Source organism: Monodelphis domestica, chromosome 5 (assembly GCF_027887165.1).
Source record: "Monodelphis domestica isolate mMonDom1 chromosome 5, mMonDom1.pri, whole genome shotgun sequence".
Lineage (NCBI taxonomy): Eukaryota > Metazoa > Chordata > Mammalia > Didelphimorphia > Didelphidae > Monodelphis > Monodelphis domestica.
The window spans coordinates 307176667-307204122 of record NC_077231.1 but is presented as its reverse complement, the minus strand read 5'-3'; the positions used below and the strand labels follow the sequence as shown (position 1 = coordinate 307204122).

Below are 27456 nucleotides of genomic sequence, written 5' to 3'. Positions count from 1 at the left end.
GAGCCTTGATCAGCTAGATCATGTGTATTCCTCTATTCAACAAACTCCAGTGGCTCCCTGTTAACTCGAGGATCACATTTAAAGTGCTTTTTAAAGCATTCCAAACTCTTCACCATCTGGTTCCTTCTTTCCTTTCCAGACTTATGATTTCCTACCAATCAATCTAGCTACTAGTCAATTTAATGTTCCTAGAGCAAGACAGCTAGGTGGAACCATAGTGTACAGAGCACTGGGCTAGGAGTTCAAATCTGACCTCAATCACTTACTAGCTGTGTGACTCTGGGCAAGTCACATCACTGGGTGTGCCTCAGTTTTCTCATCTATAAAATGAGCTGGAGGAGGAAATGGCCAACCACTGCACCCAGGAGTCTGACATTCCTAGAACATCAGAATAACAACAAAAGAACAAGCCATTCCATTCCCTGGTAGTCTCCCTAATTGGAATATGAGCTCCTTGAGGGCAAGGATTGTTGTGTGGGGCTGGGGACTTGTTTTTGCCTTTCTCTCTATCCCAGTACTTGGCACTCCAAATCCACTGAGACCATGGCACAGAGCAGACACTATGTGAGGGCTCCCTCCCTTCCTTCTCCCTTTGTATCAGTGGCCAGCACCTTCTGTTGTTGTTCAATCATTTTTCAGTCATGTATCCCCATTTTGAGGTTGTCTGGAGCAGCTTGCCATGTCCCTCTCCAGCTCATTTTCTAGATGAGGATACTGAGGCAGCACCCAGGGTTAAGTGACTTGCCCAGGGTCACATAGCCAGGAAGTCTGAGTCCCTATTTGAACTCAAGAAGATGAGTCTTCTTGACTCCCCTATCACCTGGCTGCCCATCTAGCTCCAGCAAGCCCTTAATAAATGTTTGTTGACTGACTAGGTGAGATGTAGAGCTCTCTAATGACTTCTCTTTTTTGCTGCCTCTACTGCTCCCAGGCTTTGTCTGGGTGTCACTGTGATTCCTGCCTGGATTAGCCAAGTGGAAAAGGTTCTGAAGACAGATCTGGCTATTGTCATCTGCCCAACTCTGCAAGAAGGCCACAGGCAGTGAAATGTCCTGGGCTCCCCACCTCATAAATACTATGTAAAGGGCGTGAGCTGGAGGAGGCAGATCACGTTAAGTCCCACAGAAGTCCTTTGTTCTAGCTTTAAAAGCATCTCTGGGCTGCCTGGAGACTGATATAATCTCCAAATCAAATCAGGGTGTGGAGAAGTTCCTGGTCCTCTGGGTGCTGAGGACTGATCAGAGTCCTCCCGGGGTTTCACATTTTTCACTCTGAGCCTCTTGGAAGCCAGAATAAAGCTTCACCTGATGAAAATGATGATAATAATAATATAATAACTGGATTTTCTGTTGCCTTTAAGATTTGCTCGGGCTTTACATATGCTGTTTCATTGGATACCCACAACCTGCGTGATGATTATCCCCATTTTAAAGACTGGAAACCTGAGGCGGAGAAGTCGCACCAACTTGGGTTTGAATCAGCATTCCTACTCAGGTCTGCCTGACTCCACCTGCCTACACCAGTCACCAAGCTGAACTGATCAGGCTCTACCTCATCTTATTTCTCTCATCTAGAAGGGTTCTGATCTGATCTATGGGGAAACTATGGAATGAAATCGGGCTCCCTCCTAGCGGGATTACATTCCCTCCTTCCTTCACTTGGTCAATCACCTACTGAGTGATTCAATTAAATCGAATTGGAATGAGTGGAATATCTTACACAGACACACAGTAAGGGTTTAATAGATGTTCACTGGGTCCAACCATTCTGGAGAACAACTGGGGACTGCCCAGAGGGCTACAAAACTGTGCATGTCCTCTGGCCCAGCACTACCCAGGGAGGTCTGTAGTCTAAAGAGAGCAAAGGGAAGGGGCAGGGACCTGGGTAATCTGCCCCGAAATGTGTACAGCAGCTCTTTATGGTGGCAAAGACATGGAAATTGGAGAATATCCATCAACCGGGGAATGGCTGGCTTGTGGTGTGCTAGAAAAGCCTGGGAAGACGTCTGAACTGACACAAAGCGAAGTGGGCAGAACCAGGAGAACATTGCACCCAGGAACAACAGTATGGTACAGCCACATGATTGAGGCACGGATCCAAAGCAAAGGGCCCCTGATGCAAACCCCCAGTGAATTCTGGGTGCAGATCAAAGCAGACTTTTTTCATTTTATTTCTCGCTTTTCATTTTTATTTTGTGCAGCATGGCTAATGTGGAAATATGCTTTACCCACGTCGAATTATCCTATTGCTCCCCTTCTCCGTGGAGGAGAGGGGCAGGAGGGAGAGATTTTTAAAAATGAATGTTAAAAGCATGTCTCCTTTCATAACCTATTTATGAGAACAGAAACAAATGAATGTTCATTCTCTCAGATCAATCAGCCGCTGGCCAGTCATTCAAGTTACCAAGCACTGACTCGTTGCTGGGCCCTGTGCTGGGCAGTGGGGGCCCCCCAGGAGCTTATTCCCCAAGGGGGAGGCACCCTTCTGGCAGGGAGTGGTAGCCAGGGTGGGATGAATCATCGCACACAGAGGAGAGCCCCGAGAGGGAGTGGCTGTGTTTTTTCCTGAAGCAATGCTCTGTCCCTGGCAAATCTTTTCTCTCCCCTCATCAATTTTAAAGCAGCCCCTTCTAGGTCAGACTAAGTAGGAAGCACTTGATTTGATTATTGTTTCCAGAACCAGGGAGGATGGGCACAGAGGTGGCAGCGTCCGGGGTGGCTGTCCGGGTGGTCAGCATGGCCTGAGGGAAGCCAGATAAGGTGGGCTGGGGAAGTTTGGGGAAGCCAGGACTGCAGGGCTCACCCTTTGGAACTGGTTTAGGGACTGCTCAGATCAGATCAGATGCCCTCAGAGCCAGCTTTGGTGAATCAGGGCTGGGTTTTGGCAACCATGCTGTGAAATTGGCCTAGATCATCCCTATATGCCACACATATAATCCTGTATGTTCACTAAGTGAATTAAGTCTGTAAGCCTCCTCCTAATCATGCCAGTTCTATTCAACTGGCCTCCCAGGGCTCAGCATAACATGACACAGGAAAGGGAAACAGTAGCTGCCCCTGATGATAACCCATCCGAATGGAGAGCTGGGCCTCTACCCAGAGAAGGGGACGGAGTGCCACCCAGAGAGAGGTCAGTCCCTGAGCTGTGCTTCTGAAGACGCTAATGATGCCACTGGGCTGAGGGGAGGAAGTGGTGAAATCCGGGCAGAGGGCACCACCAGGGCACAGGCTTGGAGGCACAATTATGGGGACAGGGAACAGCTAGCTAGCAGGCTCACTGGAGGAAGATGTGGGAGCCAGAAAATCCAGACTTGAGGAGTTTAGAAATTATTCCAAAAGCCATATGGAGGGACTCACTAAAGACTTTTGGGAGGAAACTTTTTTTTTTAATTTTATAATATTTTATTTGATCATTTCCAAGCATTATTCATTAAAGACAAAGATCATTTTCTTTTTCTCCCTCCCACCCCCCATAGCCGACGCGTGATTCCACTGGGTATCACATGTGTTCTTGATTCAAACCCATTGCTATGTTAATATTTGCATTAGGGTTTCCTTTACAGTCTCTCCTCTGTCATGTCCCCTCAACCGCTGTAGTCAGGCAGTTGCTTTTCCTCGGTGTTTCTACTCCCACAGTTTAGGGAGGAAACATTTTTTAAGGGGAACAAAGAAATCGAATCTCCCTCTTCCTCCCCCCCCCTCCCTTGTGTGTGTGTGTGTCTGTCTCTCTCTTTCTGTCTCTCTCTGTCTCTCTCTCTCTGTCTCTGTCTCTCTCTCTCTCTCTGTCTCTCTCTCTCTCCTCTCTCTCTCTCTCTCTCTCTCTCTCCCTCTCTCTCTCTCTCCCCCCCCCCTCTCTCTCCCTCCCTCCCTCTCTCTCTCTCTCTCTCTCTCCCTTTCCCCTCTCTCTCTCTCTCTCTCTCTCTCTCTCTCTCTCTCTCTCTCTCTCTCTCTCTCTCTCTCCTCTCTCTCTCTCTCTCTCTCTCCCTCTCTCTCTCTCTCCCCCCCCCTCTCTCTCCCTCCCTCCCTCTCTCTCTCTCTCTCTCTCTCCCTCTCCCTCTCTCTCTCTCTCTCTCTCTCTCTCTCTCTCTCTCTCTCTCTCTCTCCTCTCTCCTCTCTCTCTCTGTCTCCCCCCCTCTTTTCCCCCTCTTCTCCTCCCCCCCCACATACCTATTTGACAGCAGCCATATAGATGAGATTGAAAGGGAGACCAATCTTGGGATAGGTCTTGCTGTCAAGCACCCTGTGTGTATCTAGTTCTCTAGGAATTCACAGCTTCTCATTTCTTACCTTTCTTGATCCTTTCTCAGTGTAACAGACCTTCTGGCAAGGGCCAAACTGTCAGCCTTGCAAGAGGGCCTAACAACCCTGAGAATTGCATTTCTTCCCAATTGGAAAAGGAGAAAGAGAAGATCAGAAGAGGAAGGACAACGTTTTCCTCTCTATTTCTTGAAGCTCCCATGAAAAGGGGAGAGAAAACATACCCACTGAGAGGAGGGAATGGTGCAAGTTTCCCTCGAAATGTAGAGCAGAGAGCTAAGGGAGAGGAGAGAAGGGCCTAGGAGCAATCATAATAATATTGTCCTTGTTTCATAGCTCTACTTCCAAGGGGAGGCTGACTTGAAAGTTGGGCCTTCGATTTGTCTTATCAAACTAACGCTCAGGGTTACACTAGGTGGCCCAACAGATAGAGTAGAGTCAGGAGGACCCAAGTTCAAATATAGCCTCAGACACTCCTGGTGACCCTGGGCAAGTCACTGAAGCCCTGTTGCCTCTGTTTCCCTATCTGTAAAATGAGCTGGAGAAGGAAATGACAAAACACCCCAACATCTCAGCCAGGAAACCGCCCAATGGGATCACAAAGGAGTTGGAAGACTGAAAGACAGAATTGGACGGCTCTCAGCAGCTCTGGCCTGCCCAGGATATCTTGGCTCTCGGAGGCCCGCGGGGTAGCCCAGGTGGACGGTGGCCTGGGATGTCTCTGGACAAACACCCCCTTTCCAGGCGGTGCCCCAAGGCCTTGTGGAAGGTCCTCTGCTCCCTCCCCTGGGACAAGTTGCCCTCTATTGACACAGACCATGAAGAGGACTCTAACCAGAGCTGCGAGGCTGGGATGCTGGGCGGGGACAGGCCGCTGGAACGGGCTGATGCTCTCTTGCCTAAGCCTGTACGCCCGGCTCCAGCCCTCCTTTCCCGATAAATGTCCTGGTCCTGCCCTCGTCTAACTCACTGGGCACCCTCCCTCCCACTTCCACCGCCGCTCCCGCCTGGAGTGCCCGCTTTGGCCTTCCATTTCCTTCGTTGCTAAGCCACCCCCTGTACAGGGCTCTGCCCCATTGGTGCGTGTGTGCTGCGGTCCTCCTGGCTCCCCCTCACGGAAGCCCAAGCGCTCTCCCAGGCAGAGGGCATCTGCCCAGCCTCCTTTCCTGCCCGTTAGATCCTGCCCTGAGGCCAGCCTCGGCTGCTCGGGGTCTCCCCCTCCCTCCCTTCCTCGCGGGGAGTTGGGCTGTGGCACGGGTTCGGGTCCCCATAGAGAGCCCACCCAGCCCAACCCGCTCGCTTTACAGAAGAGGAAAGGGAAATCTTCCGTCCCAAAGGCCTGGCCCTGGGTCACGAGGCAAAACCCTGGACTCCCCTCCCTGCTCCAGCGGCAGCCGGTCTCCCCATTTAAAAATCCCCGGGGGGGATCCCAGGTCCGCGGGAGGAGGTGTCCAGTCGGGGTCCAAGGAGGACCTGCAGGCTCGCGGAAGGGATTACTGGGCTCCGGCTGGGGCTCACGCGGTCGAGTTTATCCCCGCGAACTTTTCATTAGCACTTAAAGGAAATAGGTTTGTGAGTCACGTCCAAGGTCTGCCAGAGCAGTTTGGGTCCGGCTCTGAGCCCCGATTTTTAGAAGAGCCTGGACCGAGCCCACGAAGGTGAGAACCAGGCTAGAAAAGCCCTCCCCTCCCCCCAGGAGCTGGGATGCGTTCGGTCCCGGGGAGAGAAAACGCAGAAGAGTACCCGCCTGTCCGGGATCTGGAAGGCTTTCACTTGCCTCCCTGGCGCCAGAGGGCAGTGCTGGGGGGCCCGGGGGAAGGTGCCCAGGGGGAGACGGACATTTCTCCGAGCCTGGCGGGCTAGTCCCTCCTGCGGATTCGTTTTTGGACCCCCGCAAAATGAGACTTTATCTGTAAGCTCACCCAGAAGCCGTGTTAGCTTACAGATAACAGTGCCTGGCGCTTAATAAGCGCTCGTAGAATTAAAGCGAGTAAACCATGGGGTTCTAGGATCCGTTGGGCGGGGCAGGGGCCCTCCCAGGATGCCCCCGTGGCATGGATCCAAGTTTCAGACACAGGGTGGCCGCCAGATCGCTTTGCGGGGTTCGTCTAGCCCAGCCTCCTAATTTGACAAGGGAGTTGGGTTGCTCGGGCAATAAGCACTATTTAGACGCCTACTAGTTTCCAGGTCCGAGATGGGGGGCAAAGAAAGACATCCCCTGACCTCTAAATGGGGGAGACAAAATGGGCGGTCGGGCTCGCCCAAGGTCATTCGGCTACCTCCACCCAGTGTGAATTTGAATCCAAAGCCTACGTCCTACGTTTCCAAGGCACCGCCCCAAAGCCGGAGGAGTTTCCGATAAACTAAACACTATCCCCAGACACTCCGCAAAACACACAAAGCAATTCCCAAAAGCAGCTTCCCCAACCAAGAACCACGTGTTCGCCGTGGGGGGTCCCGGAGGAAGGGCGCTTCCAATTGGGGGTGGGCCACAGACCAGCTGCGGCCTCCGGCCAATCAGTGCTCGGCCCGCGGAAGGGGCGGGCACTGTGTCCGAGGACCGCTCACCTTGGAGGGCAGGGGGTGGGGCTAGAAAGGCCTGTCCATCATCCCGCCCTGCCAGCGGTAAGCCCTAGGGGGCGGATTGTACCTCAACTTCGGCGGAGCGGGGGGGTGTGGGGGGGTGGAGTGGCAGATGAAAGGGGCGGGACAGAGGTCTGTCCGTCAGCCGCTCAGCCAGCCCTGGTTCCTCCTGAGCGGACTGTACCTTCGCTGGGCAGAGGGGTGGGAAGTCCGGGGGTCGGAGATTAGTGTGGGGGAGAAGTAGGTTCCTGGAAACCGAATAGTGACGCCAAAAGAGAATGGACGTCAGCAGCCGGCAATGGACAGGACGGCCTTATTTTTTCCCCCTCTCGGGGCTCCCTCGCACGCCAACGGCCAAAGTTCCCACCACCCCCCCGCCGCCCTCGCACTTGGCCCCGGCGGCTGCACGTTCCTGGGGGCGCGGCGGCGGTTGCCGGGAGTCGCGGGTGGGGCGTCGCTCGGGAGGGGGCGGAGCCGGGGGCGGGGGGCAGGCGGCCCGGCGGCGGCGGCGGCGGGCGGGCGGGCGCCTCCCCCCAGGCCTGGGGCGGCGGAGACTACAGAAGGAGGAGGCGGCGGCCGCGGAGAATGGCGGCGGCGGCGGCGCTGGTGGCGGAGGCAGCAGCAGCGGCAGCGGCGGTGACAGCGGCGGGAGCAGCAGCGGAGGCGGCGGTGAGAGCAGCGACGGAGGCGGCGCTCTTCGTCCTGGGCCCAGCTGAGGAGGAGGCGGTGCCGAGGCCCAGGGAGGGCACAGCGGCCTCACCTAGCGGCGGCGGCTCCTGGGCGCGGCGGCTCCGGCCCACCTGAGGCTCCGGCCCGGCCCGGCCCGGCCATGGGCGCCAAGCAGAGCGCTCCGGCTGCCGCCAACGGCCGCGCCCGCGCCTACTCGGGCTCCGACCTACCCCCGACTGGCGGCGCTGCCCGGGCCCGCGCGCCCGCACCCCCGGCCCCAGCCCCGACCCCAGCTTCGGCTCCAGCTCCAGCCCCAGCCTCAGCCTCAGCTTCAGCCGCCTCAGGCTCGGCCTCGGGGACCCGGGGGGGCGCCCGCTCTCTGGGCGGCAGTGGCGGCAGTGGCGGCAGTGGCGGCAGTGGGAGCAGCAGTGTCGGCCCTGCCCGCACAGCACAATCTGCTTTCCACATACCAAGCAGCAGTAGTAGCAGTGGCCCGTACGGCTCACAGGACTCGGTGAATAGCACCTCGGACGAGGGCCGCTCGGCCGCCGCCGGGCCCCGCCTCGTCATCGGCTCGCTACCCGCGCACCTCTCCCCGCACATGTTTGGAGGTGAGTACCCGCCCGCGGCACGTGCGCGCTGTTCCTGGACCCCCGGCCAGGTAGGGGAAGGGGAGAATTGGACCCCCGGCTTTTAGGGGCCCCCTAGGAACTTTGGCAGCTGTCCCGAAAATGTCACGTGCGCCGAGTGGGGGCGGCGGAGTGATTGGACAGGAAAATGGGGGAGACTCCCCGCGGGGTGAAACGTACTGTAGTACTAGGTCGGGGTCCTGGAATGGGAGCCCCCCTAGCCAGCGGGGTGAAACTGACAGCCCGGCGCTGGGGTGGTAGATGTCTAGACTGAGGAGACCCCCCGTGGGGTGAAACTGACAGCCTTGGGCTGGGAGGGGCGGGAGAAGGAGACGGCCTCAGAGGAAGCCCGGCAGGTGGCTGAGGGAGGGAGTCTTTACACTTTTCTTGGAAGATTCATGCCCCCGCCGGAATTTCTCCTTTGCACTTCCATACTTTAGAATGAGCAGAGCATGGGTCACTATGGTTCTTCTCCTAGCCGTATTGCCAACATTTTGGAAACAAAATTCTTGAAATACTCTTTTTTTTTTCTTGTTCCTTTGACCGAGATAATGTCTTAAAAAGGACACGGGAAAGTGGCTGGTGTACAGGAAAGGCTCGTGTGGAAAAAGGAAGTTGGGGGTTGATTTAAAATTAGGGGATGATACTTTGGGGGGGGGGAATGGAAAATCCTTTGTCTATAGCCCTGTGTGGGATTCGGCTCCATTTCGAAACGCTTAACGGCCCCTTGAAACCAGGTTCAGAGAAGCCACCCTCTGAGCAAATGTATCCAGTTGTCCTCAGGTGTTCTAGACAGCTAAGCCTTGTGTGTGTGTGAAAGAAACTGGAGGAAGGTGGGTCCAGCCAGCGTTCTTGTGGGGGGGGAGAAGAAGAATCTTAAAACCTGTTGAATTATTCCTCTTGAGTGTAACCGACACAAGAGGTTAGCATAAAGCTGGCTCTTCGTTTCAGTTTTCTAATGAGTATAAGTTCAAAAGGGAAATGCTGAGCTCAAGCCTGTTCTCATCCTAAATAGTTCTCCTGAAGTCTGTATGCAGCAGATATACACAAAGTACACACACACACACACACACACACACACACACACACTCCGTATAAACGAAGCCTGGTGACTTGCTGGGCTTGGGACAGCTTTTGTCATTTCATTTTGCCTGGAACAAGAAAATGCATTTCCTGTTGACAGCCACAAATGTGTCAGACCCCGCAGTGGCTGGCCTCGTGGTTTAATGCTATAGGAAGTCGTGCTAGAGGACAATTCAGCCAGACAGTGATAGAAGAATAAAGTGGGCAGTTACTGTTTTCATGTCATCAAATTACCTTTTTTCAAGTTTTTCTGTTGAGTCTGATTACAGAGAAGAGTCCATTGTGACAACTTGGCTGTGCAGGGAGTGTTTTCTTCCTTAATAGACATAAGTTACATTCCCAATCCAAAGCTGGAAACAACAAAATTGGGGAGTCACAAGGGAGGGTGCTGAACCAATGGGGGGTCGAGGGAGGAGCCAATCAGCAGGTGACAGCCCCACCCACCCCTCAGGCCCTCCTCTCCAGGGTAATTGGAGGTTTTTAGGCGCCTAGTTGAGTTTACTCTTATGAGGAACTGTAATGGCTACCCGGAAGGGCAGACAGTGGGGGGAGGGGAGGACTTCTATGAGGGGGAAAAAGAGGAAAGGGGACCCATTCTGCTGCCAAGGGCCACCCCCCTTCATTTTAGATGAGCCCTTCACTAGGAATGTGACATAAAGAGATTTTAGTGATCTTTTCATTGAACTGCTGATGAGCTCATCAAACACTCAGCCTTTATTGTAGCTCTTTTATTATAAGTTTTTATTGACTTTTCTGTTCTTTTTCTGTTTTATTTACTTTATTTGATTATCTCCATTCCTTCACCTCCTGGAGACCCCCCCCCCCAAGGTGACACCCCCCTCCCCCCATGCCAGGGGTGCCCTGCTTGGCCTTTCTGTTTGGTCACATGACTTTGGGGCTTTCCCTTTACCCTGTGGTCACTGGGGTGGTTTCTCTGTCCCTGCTACCAGTGCTAGGCCTCTGCTTAGTCTCTCATTCCTCACTCTTCCCAGAAGTGCTGCTATCCATGTTTTGGAGTGTCACTGGCCCTTTGTAGCACTCTCCCTTGCAGTTCCAAATGGCTTTCTAAATAGTCCTCCCCCCCCCTCAGCTCCACCAACAATGTACTAGTGCATCTATCTTCTCACAATCCCTCCAGCACCTGGCTGCCCCCCCTCTCCTTTGACCACTGGTTTATGTGATGTGTATCTCTGATACCTCTAATATAGATTGTTTCCCTCTGATAGACCTCTGCCTCAGGGCTGGGAGTGGTTGGACCCAGGCCTATTGGGCTGCTTTCCAGGGTCCCACTTTGCCAAAGATCAGGTGGCTGGGTTCTGTTTCCTGTGCCAAGCAGAGGTGGGGATGGAGGGGGGAGGGGTGGCCTGGAGCTTCCAGGGGTCAGTTTGGTCCAACTGGAGTGAAGGAGCTGCAGATTGCACCCAAAGGCAAGCAGGAGGCCAAAAGGAACCAGTGAGAACAAGGCTCTGTTTGCCTCAGTCTCCTCCTGTAAAGTGGGGTGAGTGGCAGCACCTCCCTCTGGGGCTGAGTTTATGAAGGGCTTGGCCCAGAGCTGACCCAGGCATTGCTGCCTTCACTTCCTCCTAAAAGGAGAACCACAGCAGCCCACAGAGCTGAGCTTGACCAGAAGTGGATCTGATGAAGCTGGAGGCCGCTGGAAGGCCTGAATGATGGCTTCCAGGAGGTCCTCTGGCTGGTAGCCATAAAGTACCATCCAAGTAGATGGGGCCATGGGTGGCCTGCTGGGCTTGGTGGCCCTGTGCCAGTCATTTAACCCTGCCTGCCTTCCGTTTCCTCATCTGTAATCCCTCTGGGAGTGCTGAGAATGCCCCAAAAGGGGCCAGGGCTGGGGGAGGGGGGCCTGTCCATGGCACTGAACCTTCTTTGGGGATTTTGGACTTTGATGGCGTTTTGGTTGGCATTCAGGGTCTCCCTGGGATCTCTGTTGAAGTTAGGAAGGAAAATGGGCAAGAAGTGTGGGAAGGATTTAGGCCCTGCTGAGTCTCTGGCCTCCGTTCTGTGTGGATCTTGACTAAGGCAGGAGGGCTGCCTGATGTGGGTTTGGCCTCGGGCTTCCCTTGGTCACAGAGCTGATGGGGGATCTGAGAGTCATCCCCATTCGAGCCGGCCCGGAGGCCAGTGAGTGGCTCCCCCATCCTGGCCATGGCACCAGGGGCCTGGGCTTCCAGGATCCCTCCCTCGGGCAGGGCTTGGCCAGCCTGCCAGAAGAGGCCGGGGCCTCCCTGATCCCTGCTCTGTCCGGGTGGTGGAGGCGCCCTGCTTCAGCCTAGAGCCAGCATGGAGAAATGGAAAGGAGGACCCCTAGACCAGGTGGGCCTTGGGGGGGCTGATTGGCTCTAAATAGCCCCAGGCTGGGCCAGGGGATCCCCTCAAGGTCCTCTTCATTAAGGAGCCCCAGGAGAGACTTTCTTGTCCCACAGCTGCTGCTTCAGTGCCCCCCTGGGGCTCCCCTGCCCCCTGGGGCTCCCCGTGGGGAGACCGTTGTCCTGGACCCCCAGGCGTCCTGCTGGGCAACTTTCCCATGTTTGGAGGAAGACCAGTCGCTCGGACTGTTTGGATCTGCCTCCCTGGGGCCGCCGGTCTACACTCCAGGGCAGATCCCCAAAGCCCGGAGCTGCAGGCTGCAGAGCTTCTCCCAGCGGTCCAAGGCGAAGAAGGCGGCGACTGGTGCTGAGGCGCATTTAAGAACAGGACATGGACCAGGGGCCCGAGTGGGCCTGAAGTCTGGCAAACCTGAGGAGCTGCGGCAAAGCTTCCCAGGCCAGCGGCAGCCGCCTCTCACCAGGAACCTTTAGAAACCGCTGCCAAGAGAAGTGGCGTCACGGATGTGGCAGGCCCCGTCGGGCGTTTGGGAACAGGAGCTCGGCGCGCTGGGCTCCCTCAGGAATCGGCCTCACACCCGCCCTCTGGAGCCTTAGCAGTGCCCATGCGCGGCCTTCCCGGCGGCCTCCCGCAGCCCTGGACTCCCCGGCGCCTCCCCTGTGCCGGCCTGGGGCTGAGGAGCCGCCCGCCGCCCGTGCGCCCCACCTGGCTGTCCTGGAGTGGCCTGTGGCAGCCCTGGGCCTCCCCGCTTCCCCGCAGGGCCATTCATTCCCTCACCTAGACTTAGCCCCGGATGGCTGCTTTGTCCGCAGCCCTCCCCGGCAGGTGCCAGCGTGGCGAGGGCTGAACCCGTTTCTCTCCGTTCTCTGCTTCCACTTTCATTCTTCTCCTTGCTGTCACCGAGGCCTGATGTGGGGCCCTTTGGGCCGCCCCTCCTTTGTTCTCGGCTGACAGTCAGAAGGGGTTCAGGGGACGCCCGGCAGACTGTTGTCCGGCTGTGCGCTGACCCTGGGAGGAGGCCCACGGTCCTCTGCCCCTCTCCCCAAGCCCTTCCTGCCTCCCGTCTTTGTCCCATGTAGATCAATAGGGCTTGCTGTGGGCCGGGCACTGCGGAGCACGTGGCCATGTTTGTCCCCGGTGGGCCCTCTGGCGCTGCTCTTCTCCCCAGTGACCGAGGGGCAAACAGGTTCCGTGATGGGGGCTGCCCGCCCTGGGCAGGCACTTGGGGTGGGCCCAGGCCTCCCGGAGCTTCAGAGCGGCTCAGGAGATCCGGTGTCGGCGGCGTCTTGCCCTGGAAGATCTCCGGGAAGCGGTGGCTCCCTTGTTGGCGGCTGCCTCCATCCTCCTCAGGGACGGCCTTTAAAAAGCTTTCTCAGAACACCCCCATCTAGGATGAAAGAAGAGTGCCCCAGAGACGGGGAAAGAGCTGGCAGGGACCTCAGCGGAGCCATTCTCGGCCTTCCTCCTCCTCCGGGAACGGAGGGAAGTCTGAACCGGCCTCCAGCCGGCCTCGGCTTTTACAGGATTGGCCTTTTCTGCTCCTGCACCTGAGGCCGAGGCTCAGAGGAAAAATACAGACTTGACATGAAACCTGGAAACCTGAAAGGGGGCTGAAATGGCAGCTCCAGGCCTTGCCTCTGCCAAAGCCTGGCTTGAATGTGTGGCTAAAGTACGGATTGTGGTTAGTGTCCGTGATGAAATTTTCATGAACTGGGGGAGCTCCAGAAGCCCTTTGCTCCTGGGTAGGGTTGATGAATTCTCTGAATAATTAATAGGCCGAACCCCTGAGGAGCCCCCCCCCCCTCCTCAGGGCCTGGGGGGGCCCAGAGAGGCCATTCAGGGCCCGCCCCCAGAGGGCTAGGCAGAGCCCTCCCGACCCTGGGCTTCCCTTTGTCTTGGGCTGGCCTCTCTGCTTGGCTTTTCTCCACCTTTTGAATGTCCCTGCAGGTGGGAGATGGACTGGGGTCGGCTGGGGGTGGAGGCTGTAATGGAGGTTTTAGAAGCCTGGAAAGGTAGGAAGGAGCCCACTTATGGAAGGCCTGTATCCACCCCAGTGGCCTGGAGGGCATGAGGCCCAGGGGAAGAGCCGTGGGTCCCCGAGGCCTGCTGGTGGGCCACTGGAGGATGTGAGGAGAGCCACCATCTGAAAGGCGACTGGAGCTGCAGGACCAGTCATCCGGGAGGCCAGGCCGGAGCCCCAGAGGAAAGTGAGGCGACAGCATCGAGAAGGGATCCGTTGACCAGGCCGGCGAGCCCTGCTTGGCTTTCTTTGTCATCTGTGGAGATGAAAACCAGAAGCCCAGCGTGCGCTGGCAGAGGGAAGTCCAGAGGAGCTTGGCCTTCCCTTGGACTGGACTGACTTGGGGAAGAGGGAGGTCCAGACCACCAGCCCTGCTTGCAGGGGCGCCTCAGGGCTGCGCCCTTTAGGGGGAAGCTGGGATTGAGTTGTTGCCATTGTGTCATCCCAGAAAACTGGGGGTTTTCTGACAGTCGATGATTTGACTTCATGAAAACAACCATGAACTGAGCGTAATTGGTGACCTTTAGCAATAAGGGCCTTGACAGAACCGAGCCAGTAGGATGAGGGTTACTCCTGGCTGTCCAGTTTATGCTGGAGTTCCTACCCATTGACTGCTGTGGTCCATTCACACGTTTTTGAAAACGATTTGTTTTTGTCAAAAAATGGGTTGCTTTAGGAATGTCTTTTTGTTCTGTAAAATGGGGCTGCGCCCTTGTGTAAAGTCAGGAATGTGGTTGCTGAAACCCTCAGGATTAGAATTGTATCTTGCTCTAAAAAAACCAAATCATTCATAACATGGAAAACTACTGCTAGGTGTAGACAGTAATTATTAAAATATAATTAAAAATTAATGGGGACTTAAAATAACCTGGCGTCGTTTGGAGCTCACATGGAGAGAGAACTCGCTTGCCAAGAAAGTAATTTCTTTTGGTTTCTCCTCTTTGCCAGCAGCTTTTCTTCCCTGATAGTCTGTTGCATTTTACAGCTCGTGACCTGACCAGGTCTCTGATCCTTAGGGAAAAGATGAAGGCTGAAATTAAATTGGAACCCAACCTTGGTGGGAAGTTGGTGTGAGGAAAAGGAGCCCAAAGAGTGAAGTCTGGCCTTCTAGTTTAAGGGGGAAACATTTTCTATTGGCTTCGTTTTGATGACAAAATGAAATCAAAGCATTTCTGAGAAGTTGGGTGTGAATGTTCAGTTTTTGCTTGAGATCCTTACGGGGTCATTAAAAATGAGATTGGCTGTTTTAGAAATTTTGTAGGGAATTATAAGCAGCCTTCAGTTTATTTTGAAAATCTGGACTCCTTTGGGGTTTCCCTGAGGAGTTCCTGAAGTTTTAACCTTAAATATGGAAAGTCCATGTGTGGGCTCATTCTTATTGCAGTTAAAAGGATAGATTTCTTTCAAAGTCAGTATTGCTAGTGTTCTGACTTATTTTAAACCTAAAACCTGGGGAGCAGCTGGGTGGCTCAGTGGATTGAGCCAAGCCTAGAGATGGGAGGTCCTAAGTTCAAACCTGGCCTCAGACACGTCCTAGCTGTGTGACCCTGGGCAAGTCACTTAACCCCCACTGCCTAGCCCTTACCACTCTTCTGCCTTGGAACCAATGCCTAGTATTGTTTCCAAGATGGAAGGTAAGGATTTACAAAAATAAAAATCTAAAACATGACCTTTTGGGTAATATTAAAAATATACCTTATGTTCTGATAGTCTAGAAACTGAGAGTGAAATGGGGAAACTTCAGAATTGCATGTCATCTGATTTCTTGTTCAAAAGACAAAAATAAAAATCCAAATTTAAAATCAAGGCATTTTTCTTCAGCTGGAATCCTAATTTTTTGATTGTGCTTCCTCATTAGCATACCCTAAATGCCCATAAAGTTGGCAACAGATTTACATGGTTGGTTATGTAGTAAGTCTAATGGAACAAAGCCAGAATAAGTGGCATTTGGTGATGTTAGAGACAATAGCCAATCGATAGCTTTCAGCTGGTTGGAAGGATAAGTCACGGGAACCCGTCCAATTTCCCCTCAGCTCCTAGTACAGCTCTGTTTCTGTGGAATAGAAACAGCTGGTAAACCAGAGTGAATTTTGAGCCTGAGTGGCCAAAGGCTGTTGCTCTTGGTGCATCTGTTCGTGAAGCCTGGCTTCTGCTTTGGGGTTTCCTCTTTTTTCCTGCCCCTGCTCCTCTGCTTTCCTCCTGCAGTGAATTATGAGGGTCAGTATTTCAACCAAATGCAAGTGACAAAGTTTTTGGCTGCATGAGGATGTTTTTAATCTCGCAGACCTTAGTGAAATCTTTGTAGACCGCACCTGCCCATGGAGTCCCAGGATGTTAACACATGACCTGATGCGCGAGGGTCCTCCTCCCAGGGTACCCCGTGTCTGTTCCACAGTGATCTTCTTTACTTGCTTGTGGCCTTTTCTTTTGGCTCTTTTGTGTTAGGGGGTGTCTCTGCCGGCTCTTCCCCACAGCATTTAAGTCTCCTTGGTGGGGAGTGCTTTCTTACGTGATCTGACTGCACACTAGATAGCTTTTCTCCCTCCTTGGGAGGGCCTTTGAGAAGCAGTGTGGCACCGTCATCTTCATTCATTTCCCTTAACTTCATGTTTCCTCAGTGAATTTTTGTTGCTTTGGTTTTCATTTCAGGACTGGGCTAGTTTTTTATTGAGGAGTGAGGCTGATTTAATAGCAAATCCAGACCTGCTTTGACCCCTCATATTTGGCAGTTTTTGGTGAAGCCACTGGGCCCATATATTTGTCTTGGTAATGGAAATACCAGAATTTATATATTCATTCATTCATTCATTTATTTATTTATTGTAAGCCCTCACCTTCCATCTTGGAATCAATTCTGTGTATTGTTTCCAAGGCAGAAGAGTGGTTAGGGCTAGGCAATGGGGGTTAAGTGACTTGCCCAAGGTCACACAGCTGAGAAGTGTCTGAGGCCAGATTTGAACCCAGGAACTCCCATCTCTAGGCCTGACTCCCAATCCACTGAGCTACCCAGCTGCCCCCAGTATCAGAATTTAAAGAGACAAGAAGGAGTACAAATCAGACCTGAGTCCTATTCACATCACTCCAGAATCACTAAGACAGTTTTCATGAAACTACAGCTCTCAGGGTACCCATGAGTTGTTTCTGGCATTGCTCTAAGTGAGAAACAAAGTAAAGTTTCACTGCTTTCCACTTAGCCTCCCTCATTCTATAATTGACCTTTCAAATTCTGGTCTTCATAATGACACCATTTCAAAGTCTATTGCTCATTAATTAGAACATAAAAAGGGTTTAATATTTTAAATATGATATGAGAAAAAACAAGTGCTAGTGGGAGCCTGCAAGGAGTGTGAGCAAGAGCGGGCCCTAAAGTTTCTCTACCTAGGTGGTGATTGGTGGCAAATGAGAAGTGCAGGGATTTCCTATTTGAAAAAACTTAAGACTTTTTCTAGAGGTGATAAAATAATATTTAATTATATTAATGCATTTATGAAAATATTAAAACAGAACCCCTATCTTATTTATAATCTAGTATGAGAGTAATTCATTATTAATGATTTGAGTTAATTTTACAATAAAGAAAAAAATCAACCCTCCTTTGAAGCGTTCATTGGTTGATTTAATTGGACAGAAACTCAAGTTGGATCAAATCAATATTTGTTTTGTTGTGTGAACACAGAAGAAGACAAAGGCACAGTCAGTGCTTATTTTCCTGGGAATGGATATGGGTAGCTCATGTACTTAAGAATCTTTGGTTCAGCTAACTGACCTCATAGAATCAAAAACTTTATAGAGTTAATCAAACAACCTGGTGTCAGAGGGAGAGCAGGAGGGAGATCTGTCCCTACAAGAGATGGAATTCAGACTTGGATCTGCAGTCTCTAAAACATGTTACCAAGGGACATGAACAGGCAGTTTTCACAGAATGAAATCAGAACTATCTTAATAAGCACATGAAAAATGCTGTAAATACCTCCTGATGAGAGAAATGCAAATTAAAACAACTGAGGTACCGCCTTATACCTAGCAGACTGACCAATATGATAGCAAAGTGATAAATGTTGGAGGGGATATGGCAAAATTGGGACACCAAAACATTGTTGGTGGAGTTGTGATGTTGGTGGAGTTGTGAATTGGTCCAACCGTTCTGACTGGCAATTTGGAACTATGCCCAAAGGGTCTCTCTGCCCTTTGATCCAGTCATAGCACTGCTGGGTTTGTACCCCAAAGAGATAATAAGGGAAAAGACTCGTACAAAAATATTTATGGCTACACTCTTGTACTGGCAAAAAAAAACACTGGAATATGAGGGGGTGCCCATCAACTGGGGAATGGCTGAATAAACTGTGATATCTGTTGGAGATGGAATATTATTGTGCTGAAAGGAATAATGAACTGGAGGGATTCCATGTGAACTGGAAAGACCTCGAGGAACTGATGCAGAGACTGATACACTGTAGCACAATCAAATGTAATGGACTTTGCTACTAGTAATAATACAATGATCCAGGACAATCCAGGAAAACTTAGGAGAAAGAATGTGGGAACAGAAACACAGAAGAAAAACATAAGACTGATCATGTGGTTTGATGGAGACAGGATTGGGGTTTTGCTGTTCTACTGTAAATATGAATAGCATGGAAATAGGTTTTGAACATGGATAACCCTGTGGAACTACTTGTCAACTCCAGGGGGGGGGGGGGGGGATCATGAATCATGGAACCATGGAAGAATATTGTGAAGGAAATAAAGCCCTTCAGATCCTATAAAAAAATTTATCAGCTTCTTATACATGTCAGTTTTTAAACGTATTATTGCTGAGGGCAGCTGGTGGCTCAGTGGATTGAGTGTCAGACCCAAAGAAGGGAAGTCGGGTACAACTGTGGCCTCAGACACTTCCTAGCTGGGTGACCCTGGGCATTGCCTCTCCCTTAGCAAGCTGTTCTGCCTTGGAACCAATACACCATATATGTTCTAGGTGGAAGGTAAGGGCCTAAAATAAACAAGCAAATAAATAAAAATAATATTGCTGTATCACTATCCCCTCCCCAGCTAAAGTAATTCATTTCACATGGCTCAGTAATAGCATGTACATAATTAACCTCAGCAGATTTACTCTTCCTCCTGGTAGTTAGAAAGTTAGGGTAGGGCAGGCAGGCTTTGGGTCCCAAAAGGGAGACCTTGAGCTCCTTCTCCAGGGCCGAGGGCCATCCGTGCCCAGTCCACATGATCGAGGAAAAGGCCCCGGTGCTTTTGTTTCATGCACCCCTACTTAGCTTGCATTTATGCCCTATGCATGGGTTGCTTGTTGTCTCCTGTGTCCGAACTCTGCCTGGAACAGTTCGCGGCTTGTTAGATCGGATGCTCCCTGATCCCTGGGTCACAGCACTGTGTTTATCCCCTCTTCATGGCATATTTGGGGAAAGGGTGTGGGCCTCCCTGCTCCCTGCACTCACGGGGGACCCCAACAGGCCCAGTTCCTCGGGTGATTTGGGAGAGAGCAGTGGGCAAAGACAAGAACTGTCGTGACACCCGTGAGAATCCTTCAAAGGAGGCCTCATCCTCAGCTAGTTTGGCCCGAGGGCCTCCTTCAGAAATGATGGTGATGGTCCTAGTGATGGGGGCGGGGCGCAAAGTGGGGAGTACAGACTTGGGCTTGGGTTTTTGTTCCTTTGGACAGTAGGCGGGTGCGAGTTTCTCACGTGTCTCTGAAATTCTTCAGTATTCTTTAGGACCCAACGGTGTATTTCATGAACTTCTGGTGGTTCTCCAGTAATAAGTGGGCGATCTCCTTATCCTTTTTACCGCCCCGGTAGCGCTGCCATACTTCGGTGTGGGCGGGTCTTTGGGTCAGCAGCCTGGAGAGAGGGATTCCGGGGGTGTGGGCGGGGGCTCACTTCCTCCATTGCTGCAGAAGGAATGGATTTCTGACCAGAGAGGCGTCATTTGGGTCATGAGATACTCATGCAGGAAGGAATAAAGGACTTCAGTAGGGTTAGAAGAGGAGGTTGGCCTACGTCCGGCTCGAAGCTGGGGTCCCGCGCATCTTGCCAGGGAGCCAGCAGGCGCCCTCTTTGCCTGCCCATTCCATGGGAGCTGAAGGCCCCCCACCCAGGGGCATTGCCAGCGAAGACAGGCGGCCAGCTAGAGGAGCATGGAGGCTTATTTCTGGTCAGGACGGACGCTCGCGAAGATGGCCGGAGCCCCTGGACAGCTTCCTTAGGATGCTGTAGCCAGAAGGACTTCTCCAGCGTCCTGGTAATGAGCCTGTCACCCCTTTCCAAGGCGCTGCTCCGTCACGAATGTCCAGGTGGAACTCTGGTGGACAGTGCCGGGCAATGCATTACTAGATAGTGTCGGCTTGGCTTTGATCATGTCCTTCTGTCTTAGAATCAGTGCTGCACAGGGGTCCTCTGCTTTGAGTCTTTGACCTTCTCTACTAACCTGCCCGGGGTTCACGGGGGGCCTGGAGATGGGCAGGCAGGGAACGGGCTCCCAGCATCCTCTCTGGGGCCAGGGCTTCGTGCTGCCTCCTGCCAGCCAGGAACCTGCTTCTGGAGCAGCAGGTTAGGTGTCTGTGCCTGCTCTGATGCGCTTACCGAGTCCCTCGTTTGAGGGATTTGCTGTTAGGAGCCAAGATTTGGGCCAAGGCTCTCCGCGGTAGAGCTCAGAGAGGGGAGTGCTTCAAACAGGCACGGCAGGGCCAGGCTGCCTTTTAGCTTAAGGCCGGGCAGGGATCTCTGTCCTTCTCTTTGGACCCTCTTTTTTTCCTTAGCATCTGCCTTGGGGGTGGGGGAGGGGAGCAAAGAATGGGAAACAACTGGAGAAGTGGGTGGCGGCCAAGCAGGCGATGGCGCCCAGAGGTGGCGGAATGTTCTAGGGCCAGCGATGAAGATTCAGAGCCCGCTGTGTGAAGGGAGCGCCTGAGGCTAAGGAGCCTTTGTTTCCTTATTTCTCTGGGGAGGGAGCAGAAAAGTCACCACTTAGCTTCCAATCAAGGGGAAAGCTGTGGGCTGGGGGTGCTTCTTGATGTCTCTTGTGCACTTCTGAAGCCACAGAATTGATTAAACACAATCACCTGATGGGATGGGGAAGCCCGCGCCGGTCAAGGGCAGCCATTGCCCAGGTGTCAGGCCCTTCCACCCACCCTGGGTTGGTTTCTTCCACCTCTGGCCTCCTCCAGGCGTCCTCCCGCGTCTGTCCCAGCTTCAGAGGCCGGGAGGAAACTCACGGCTCTCCCTTCTCCCTTCTAGGTTTCAAGTGCCCCGTGTGCTCCAAGTTCGTACCTTCCGACGAAATGGATTTACATCTCGTGATGTGTCTAACCAAGCCAAGGATAACCTATAACGGTGAGCTGCGATTTCCCTGAGGCGAGCCTGGAGGATCTGTGTGTGGAAAAACAAAATCCAAGTGGCCAAGTTCTGTCTAAGGGGAAAAGGGGCGGCCCGCATCCCCTCCCCCCCCAGAGAATCCCCGAAAGCCAGAGCAGTTAGGCAGGAAGAGGAGCACAGACGCCACTGTTCGTGTGGCCGGAGGTGCCCTGAAGGACGCCTGGACGGGCTCAGCCCGCAGCGGGGATGCAGAAGAGCCCGCTTTGCCTCTGCTCTGCGGTGCCGTAGATCTGCCCTGGGCGGCCATGGCTTAGGTGGGAAAGCGCCCTGCGGGTCAGAACAGAGCCTGGGACACGAGGAGGTGTCAAGGCAGAGGCGGCCCACATAGCTTTGTTCTTAAAAATGTTTGCTCTGGTGATGCTAAAAAGGAGTCAGGTGATCCCTTTTCACTCCAGAATTCTGCTATTCCACTTGGGTCAGTTAAAGGGGGGGGGGGCAGCTGGGTGGCTCAGTGGGTGGAGAGCCAGGCCTAGAGATGGGAGGTCCTGGGTTCCAATCTGGCCTCAGACCCTTCCCAGCTGGGTGACCCTGGGCAAGTCACTTGACCCCCATGGCCTAGCCCTGACCGCTCCTCTGCCTTAGAGCCGATGCACAGTAGGTGAGGGTTCAAAAAAAAGGGAACAGAAGCATGACTAATTTGCCACAAACCCAGCCATGCAAAGACTTCCCCCAGCCAGAGGCGGGGAGGGCCTTGTCCCCGAAGCCACATTTGGCCACTAGGTGTTGCCATTCACTCAGGCCAGGGCTGGAGGAGGGTCGCCTTATTTTTACTCCCTTCTGAGGCCTCGGGTTCGAGGTGGCTCAGTGAGCCCATGTCCCCCAGGGTGTCGGGAAGGCCGGGGGGCCTGCGGGCCCCAGAAATGCCAGCTCTGGGGCAGCTGGAGCGAGACTGAGGAAGGACCCCAAAGGGCCTGCCCCGGCCTGGTGTTGGGCTGGCACAGAGGTCCAGAGCTAGGGGCGAGGAGGGAGGACTTCTCGGCCGGGGCTGCTGAGGCCGCCTCTTGCCCCCAGCTCGGACCATCCGGCCAAAGCAAATGAAGCCTTTCCGCAGCAGGCTGTCCCGAGAGCTGGACGGCGGGAGTCGCGGCCCCGAGTTCCCCCTCCGTGTGCCTCCGGCTTGTCGCCAAGGGATGGGCTGGACTTGGCGGCCTCCCCGGCCGTCCCGTGGCCGCAGCTCGGGACGTGGCCGTTGCCGCCTCCTCAGTTCTCTTCTCTTCTTGCTCTAGAGGATGTGCTAAGTAAGGATGCTGGAGAATGTGCGATCTGCCTGGAAGAGCTGCTGCAGGGAGACACGATCGCCCGGCTGCCTTGTCTCTGCATCTACCACAAAGGGTGCGTCCCACGGGCCTGGCCCTCCCTTCCCCCTCTGACTCTCCCTCCCTCCAGGAGCCCCTCCCCCGCCCGGCCGAGACCACCTTCCAGGCCGCAGATGGACGGCATGCGCAGGGGTGACGGCTTCCCCCTGTTCGAGGCCCCCTCCGTGCCGTCTACACCCGATGGCTCTCGGGGGAACTCCGAGGACCTGAATGGTCCAACCCGGAGCTCCCTCCTGGCTTACATCGCTCTCACCTTCCCATCAGACTTGGCCAGATGCTGGGTTAAAGGCCCCGTTACTTAAGCCGTGCCAGGAAGCTGGTGTGACCCCCCCACCCCCAGCCATCCCCTCCTCTCCTCCCAGTCCTAATGGAGTTCTCCCAGGAGTGCACGTCCACCCGCTCTGCTTCCCCTCCTCCATTCTTCCCCTTTAGCCCTCTAGACTGATGGGAATCCGGGCGCCGCGCCCTTCCCGCCTCGCCGGCCCATCCTCCAGAGGGCTTTGGGGGTTCTGCTGACAGGACCTTCCCCTCGCCCCATCTCAAGGAGGGCCGTGACCCGCCCGGGGACTGAAAGAGCCCCCCGTGGCCTGTTGTGCGCCCCCCGACAGAAAAGGCGCCCGCGTGCTTCAGAGGAGCCTAACTCTCTGGCTCTTTCTTTGCAGCTGCATAGACGAGTGGTTTGAAGTCAATCGGTCGTGTCCTGAGCACCCTTCAGATTAAGCGTCCGACTCCTGTTTGTACGTAGCTCTTTCCCATCTCCCCTAGTGCGTTTCTTTTTAAAATAAGCCAGCCCAGAATTTTCCATTTTAGTGTCGTTTCCTTTTTGGCTAATTTGAAAAATCCTTCACCGACTCGATGGCTGCCAGGCGCCCTGGTCTTTGAGCGCCAGCTTGTGATGGGGCAGCTCCTTCTGGTCCCGGAGAGCCCAGCCTGGAAGGGAGGGAGGGAAGGGAGAGGAAGGGAGGAAGGAAGGGAAGAAGGGAGGGAGGAAGGGAGGGAGGAAGGAAGGAAGGAAGGAAGGAAGGAAGGAAAGGAAGGAAGGAAGGAAGGAAGGAAGGAAGGAAGGAAGGAAGGAAGGAAGGAAGGAAGGAAGGAAGGAAGGAAGGAAGGAAGGAAGGAAGGAAGGAAGGAAGGAAGGAAAGGGAGGGAGGGAGGGAAGGGAGGGAGGGAGGAAGGAAGGAAGGAAGGAAGGAAGGAAAGGAAGGAAGGAAGGAAGGAAGGAAGGAAGGAAGGAAGGAAGGAAGGAAGGAAGGAAAGGGAGGGAGGAAGGAAGGAAGGAAGGAAGGGAGGAAGGGAAGGAAGGAAGGAAGGAAGGAAGGAAGGAGGGAGGGAGATGGGAGGGAGGGAGGGAGATGAGAGGGAAGGGAGGGAGGAAGGAGGGAGGGAGGGAGATGGGAGGGAAGGAAGGAAGGGAGGGAGGGAGGAAGGGAGATGGGAGGGAAGGAAAGGAGGGAGGAAGGAAGGGAGATGGGAGGGAAGGAAAGGAGGGAGGAAGGAAGGGAGATGGGAGGGAAGGAAGGAAGGAAGGGAGGGAGATGGGAGGGAAGGAAAGGAGGGAGGAAGGAAGGGAGATGGGAGGGGAGGAAGGAAGGAAGGGAGGGAGGGAGATGGGAGGGAAGGAAAGGAGGGAGGAAGGAAGGGAGATGGGAGGGGAGGAAGGAAGGAAGGAAGGGAGGGAGGGAGATGGGAGGGAAGGAAGGGAGATGGGAAGGGAGGAAGGAAGGAAAGAAAGGAAGAGAGAGGAAGGAGGGAAGGAGGGAGGAAGGAAGAAGGAAAGGAAGGGAAGAGAAGGAAGGAGTGAGCATCATTCCTTTGGCCCTGCCAGTGGCATCACCTTCCCTGGGCTGCCAGGGAAGCCAAACTGTTTGGATTCTTCATCTCAATTTTAAAATTTGGCTCATTTTTTTATCTCCATATAATTGGTTTCTTTGGTTCTCCTGCCTAGTTCACATTAGACATTCAGAGCCTTTTTCTGAGGGGGCACCAAGGACCCCAAAGAACTGGTCCAGGCAGGGCAGCGGCAGGGAGCCAGAGACTGGGCTCACCTCCCATTGGAGGGCTGGTTTCTCTGTCCGTAAAATGAGGATTGAGCTGGGAGGCTGCGTGGTTCCCGAGCCGGGCGAGCGCTAGGCTTCTGCCCTGCTGCTCTCTGGCGTCGAATCCAGAAGTTGACATAGAGAAGGTGCTTGATTGTCCGAGGAGGTCCCTCTGTTCCCCCTCAGTCAGCCGGCTGCAGACGATGGACGGAGGCGGCCCCAGGTAGGCGCGTAGCCCCTGCAGAGCCCTGAGCCTGTCCCCAGATGGCCCCGAGAGTGACCAAGCCTAGACGAGGGGCTCTTCTCGGGCAGTCCTCGGTCCCTCTCAGCTTTCTTAAGGCAGCCCGTCCGGCACGGGGAGGTTAAGGCTCCGAAGAGGATCCATAGGGAAGAGGGTGAAGAAGGCATGACAGCATTCTGTCAGTCTGACAGTGTCGGTGAATGGAGGACCCAGAGAGCCACGAGGATACCTGAGGGGCCTTCCTGGGGCTCGAGCCGGCCGGTGGGAGGACGGAGGGGCTGCTCAGCTGGCGGCACGGGGGGCGTCCCGGGAGGACCGTGTCTGCTCGCGGGTCGGGTTTGCGTTTTAGCCGGTTTTCTTGTCTTTCAAGGTGTTTGGAAAAACACAGGAGAAGATGAGGACGCCCGCCTGTCTGGGGAAGACCACCTGCAGCCAGAAACCGTCTGAGGGCCGGAGCACAGCGAGGTGGGCGATGGGCGAGGGGTCGGACAGACAGGACCCTCGCACGGCCCAGAACTCGGTGCCCCAAACACAGGGATTCTGACGATGCTGCACATCCCTCCGTCTCATCTCCCCCTAGTTACTGTTGGTAAACGTTTTGTATTCCGACGCCAAAGTGAACTCATTTCAGAGTGGATTTACTTCTTCTACGTCCCCTCGAGCGGTCAGTGGATTGGGGGTTTGGGCGTTCGTTTCTGCATTCTCCGATCCTCACCGAAGCCGCCATGCCGGCCTCCAGCTGCCCTTCTAGCGGGGGAAAGAGCCTCCCTCCCGCCCCCAAGGAGGCGAGGGGCGGACGGAGCAGGAGGAGGCCCCCAAGAGACCAGCTCGGCGGAGGCCTCCTCCTTCCTCCCTGGCCGCAGCGCGGCGGCAGCCCCCGTGCAGCTATGCAACTTCCTCCCCAAGGACCAGTTCTGAGTGCTGCCGGCCCGCCCGGCCCGGGGAATCCTGTGTAACGGGTATCTTTTGTTTTCAGGTCCTTCTTTTCTGTACTTCCATCTCCAGTCTGCCTGTCTGGGGGGGCAAACTGACAACTCCACAACTCGGGGGAGGGCCGGGGGCCGTTTTCCAGTTCCTCAGATGCCGTTGGGACGGAGCTCACGATAATTTGCAGAACATTTTATAGTTTTTTTTAATCAGAATTGAATTGGCATGGCAGATTCCTAGCAGTTTGCATCTTTGGTTTTCCAGGCAATCTGGAGATGAGCATTTGATCCTTTGCCAACCAGTGCGGAGATTCTGTTCCTTCTAATTTATTAATGTGTCGTCACTGTGCTGTGTGTTCATTGACAGGCTTTAAACAGTCCTGTAGGGAATGTGCGGAGGAAATTATGTGAATAAATAAATACCGGTTCCCACAAAGACCTCTCCATGCTTTACACTAGGAGAAAAGGGGCTCTTTCTCCCTGCCTTCCTCCCCTCACGGGCGGTGCCCGCCCGCCCCACGCCGGCCAATCGTGGGCCGCCGCCGTGGCCCCCCTCATTAAATGGCCCTCGCCTGGCTTCTGAGCGCTGCCTCCCTCCCCCCAGCGGCGGGCGGGCAGGCGGGGCGGAGGGCGGCCTTCCCCTTCCTTTCTGACAGCAGCTGTGGGGCGCCCAGTGAGGGTGTCCCAGAACGCTGAGAAAGTTTCTTTTCAAATGACTTGAGACTTGTAAGTGATCCGGCGGGCCCGGACGGAGGCCTCTCCTGGGCTGCCTTCCCACGGCCAAGCGGGAGAGCCGAGCACAGCGTCCGTCCGTGTGCGAGCCCTAGGACAGCCCACGGCGCTGCTCCTAAAGGTGGTCCCAGGCTGGACCGTCGGTGGCGTTTCGCTTCACAGGGGAGTCCTTTAGTGCGCCGGGGACGAGCGCGGGAGGCCAAGGCACTGGCTTTCGTGCCACGCGCGAGAGCGCTCCGTGCGGCCAGTGAGACTCCATTCCAAATAGCATCCCCGGCCCTGGGCGCCGGCTCCCTCGGAGCCTTCCTCCGCTCACTGGCATCCACCCTGCCCCGAAGTAAAGCGGATGCTGAGACCAAACAAAGGGAACGGGTGGTGGCGTCGCCCTAGCTGGGGTTCGACCCCTTTGACGCAGGGAGCGCACTCAGACTTGGCCCTTTGGGCAGGCAAATTCTGAGGTTTCCAGATCTCCAGGGATCGCCCCTTCCTGGAGTGTTTGACGGCAGCATGGATGGAGTGGCGCCCCCTCCCCCTTTCACTCCTTCCTCCTTGGATAGGTGGCTGCTCACTAGGCTTTTTAACTCTCACCTTCCGTCGTAGAATCAATACCGTGTAAGGCAGAAGAGCGGTAAGGGCTAGGCTGAGGGTCACACCGCCAGGAAGCATCAAAGAACATTCGGGCCCAGCACCTCCCATCTTTACCCCGAGCGAGCTTTTGGAAGGGAATTGCCATCCAAATCTCTCTTGCTGCAGTCTTTGCCTGACCCAAACTCAACATCCCCGGCTTGAAGCCCTGAGAAAGCTGCTTCCTCAGGACGCTGCCTGGCCCCGACGCTACGACGGAAACGGAAGTTATTGGTTCGGAAATGCTGCCTCCCCTTCAAGGGAAGCTCAGCAGAAGCATTCGGGTCACGTTCATGCCCTAACGCCCTCTCACTCCCCCAGCTACGGCCCTCGTGAGGGAGGAGAACCAGAGACCTTCCCGGGCATCCCCACCTCCGTGGCAGCCTCCAATGACCCTCTGAGCATCGGCTGCTGAGCGGTCAGACGGCCCTGCTGGAGAAGCTGAGGAGCCCTTCCCGAAGAGCGGTTTTATCCATCAGCCTTCGGTGTGCGCCAAGAGATTGATCCTTCCGTCGGTACCGGTAAGGGGGGCCTCGGCTCTGCGGGGAAAACGAAGGAGAAACAGCCCATCCCCCTCTGGTTCACCGTGAAGCCACGTCCACTCTTCTTC

The 27456-nt window shown here is 54.6% G+C and overlaps 1 protein-coding gene across 2 annotated transcripts; it reads left to right on the top strand.

Annotated features, from left to right (window-relative positions):
- The first annotated feature begins 7371 nt into the window (after nt 1-7371).
- Nucleotides 7372-25926, top strand: ZNRF2 (zinc and ring finger 2). Of its 2 annotated transcripts, XR_473655.3 has the most exons (6): nt 7372-8119; nt 20834-20929; nt 22198-22303; nt 22950-23024; nt 24233-24546; nt 24935-25926. XR_473655.3 is itself a non-coding variant. In XM_001381490.4 (5 exons), exons 1-4 carry the CDS (start codon nt 7669-7671, stop codon nt 23005-23007), a joined length of 711 nt encoding a protein of 236 aa, XP_001381527.1. In that variant the 5' UTR covers nt 7374-7668; the 3' UTR covers nt 23008-23024; nt 24935-25926. The 2 variants fall into 2 exon arrangements, 1 of the variants encoding a protein (XP_001381527.1); XM_001381490.4 differs by lacking the exon at nt 24233-24546 and having other exon boundaries at nt 7374-8119.
- Nucleotides 25927-27456: the final 1530 nt, after the last annotated feature.

Excerpts from the sequence above, each read along its gene's own strand:
- ZNRF2 (XM_001381490.4), top strand. The coding sequence starts at position 7,669 with ATGGGCGCCAAGCAGAGCGCTCCGGCTGCCGCCAACGGCCGCGCCCGC. Across the intron at positions 8,120-20,833 it reads CTCCCCGCACATGTTTGGAG|GTTTCAAGTGCCCCGTGTGC; the intron begins GTGAGTACCCGC and ends TCTCCCTTCTAG. Across the intron at positions 20,930-22,197 it reads GCCAAGGATAACCTATAACG|AGGATGTGCTAAGTAAGGAT; the intron begins GTGAGCTGCGAT and ends TTCTTGCTCTAG.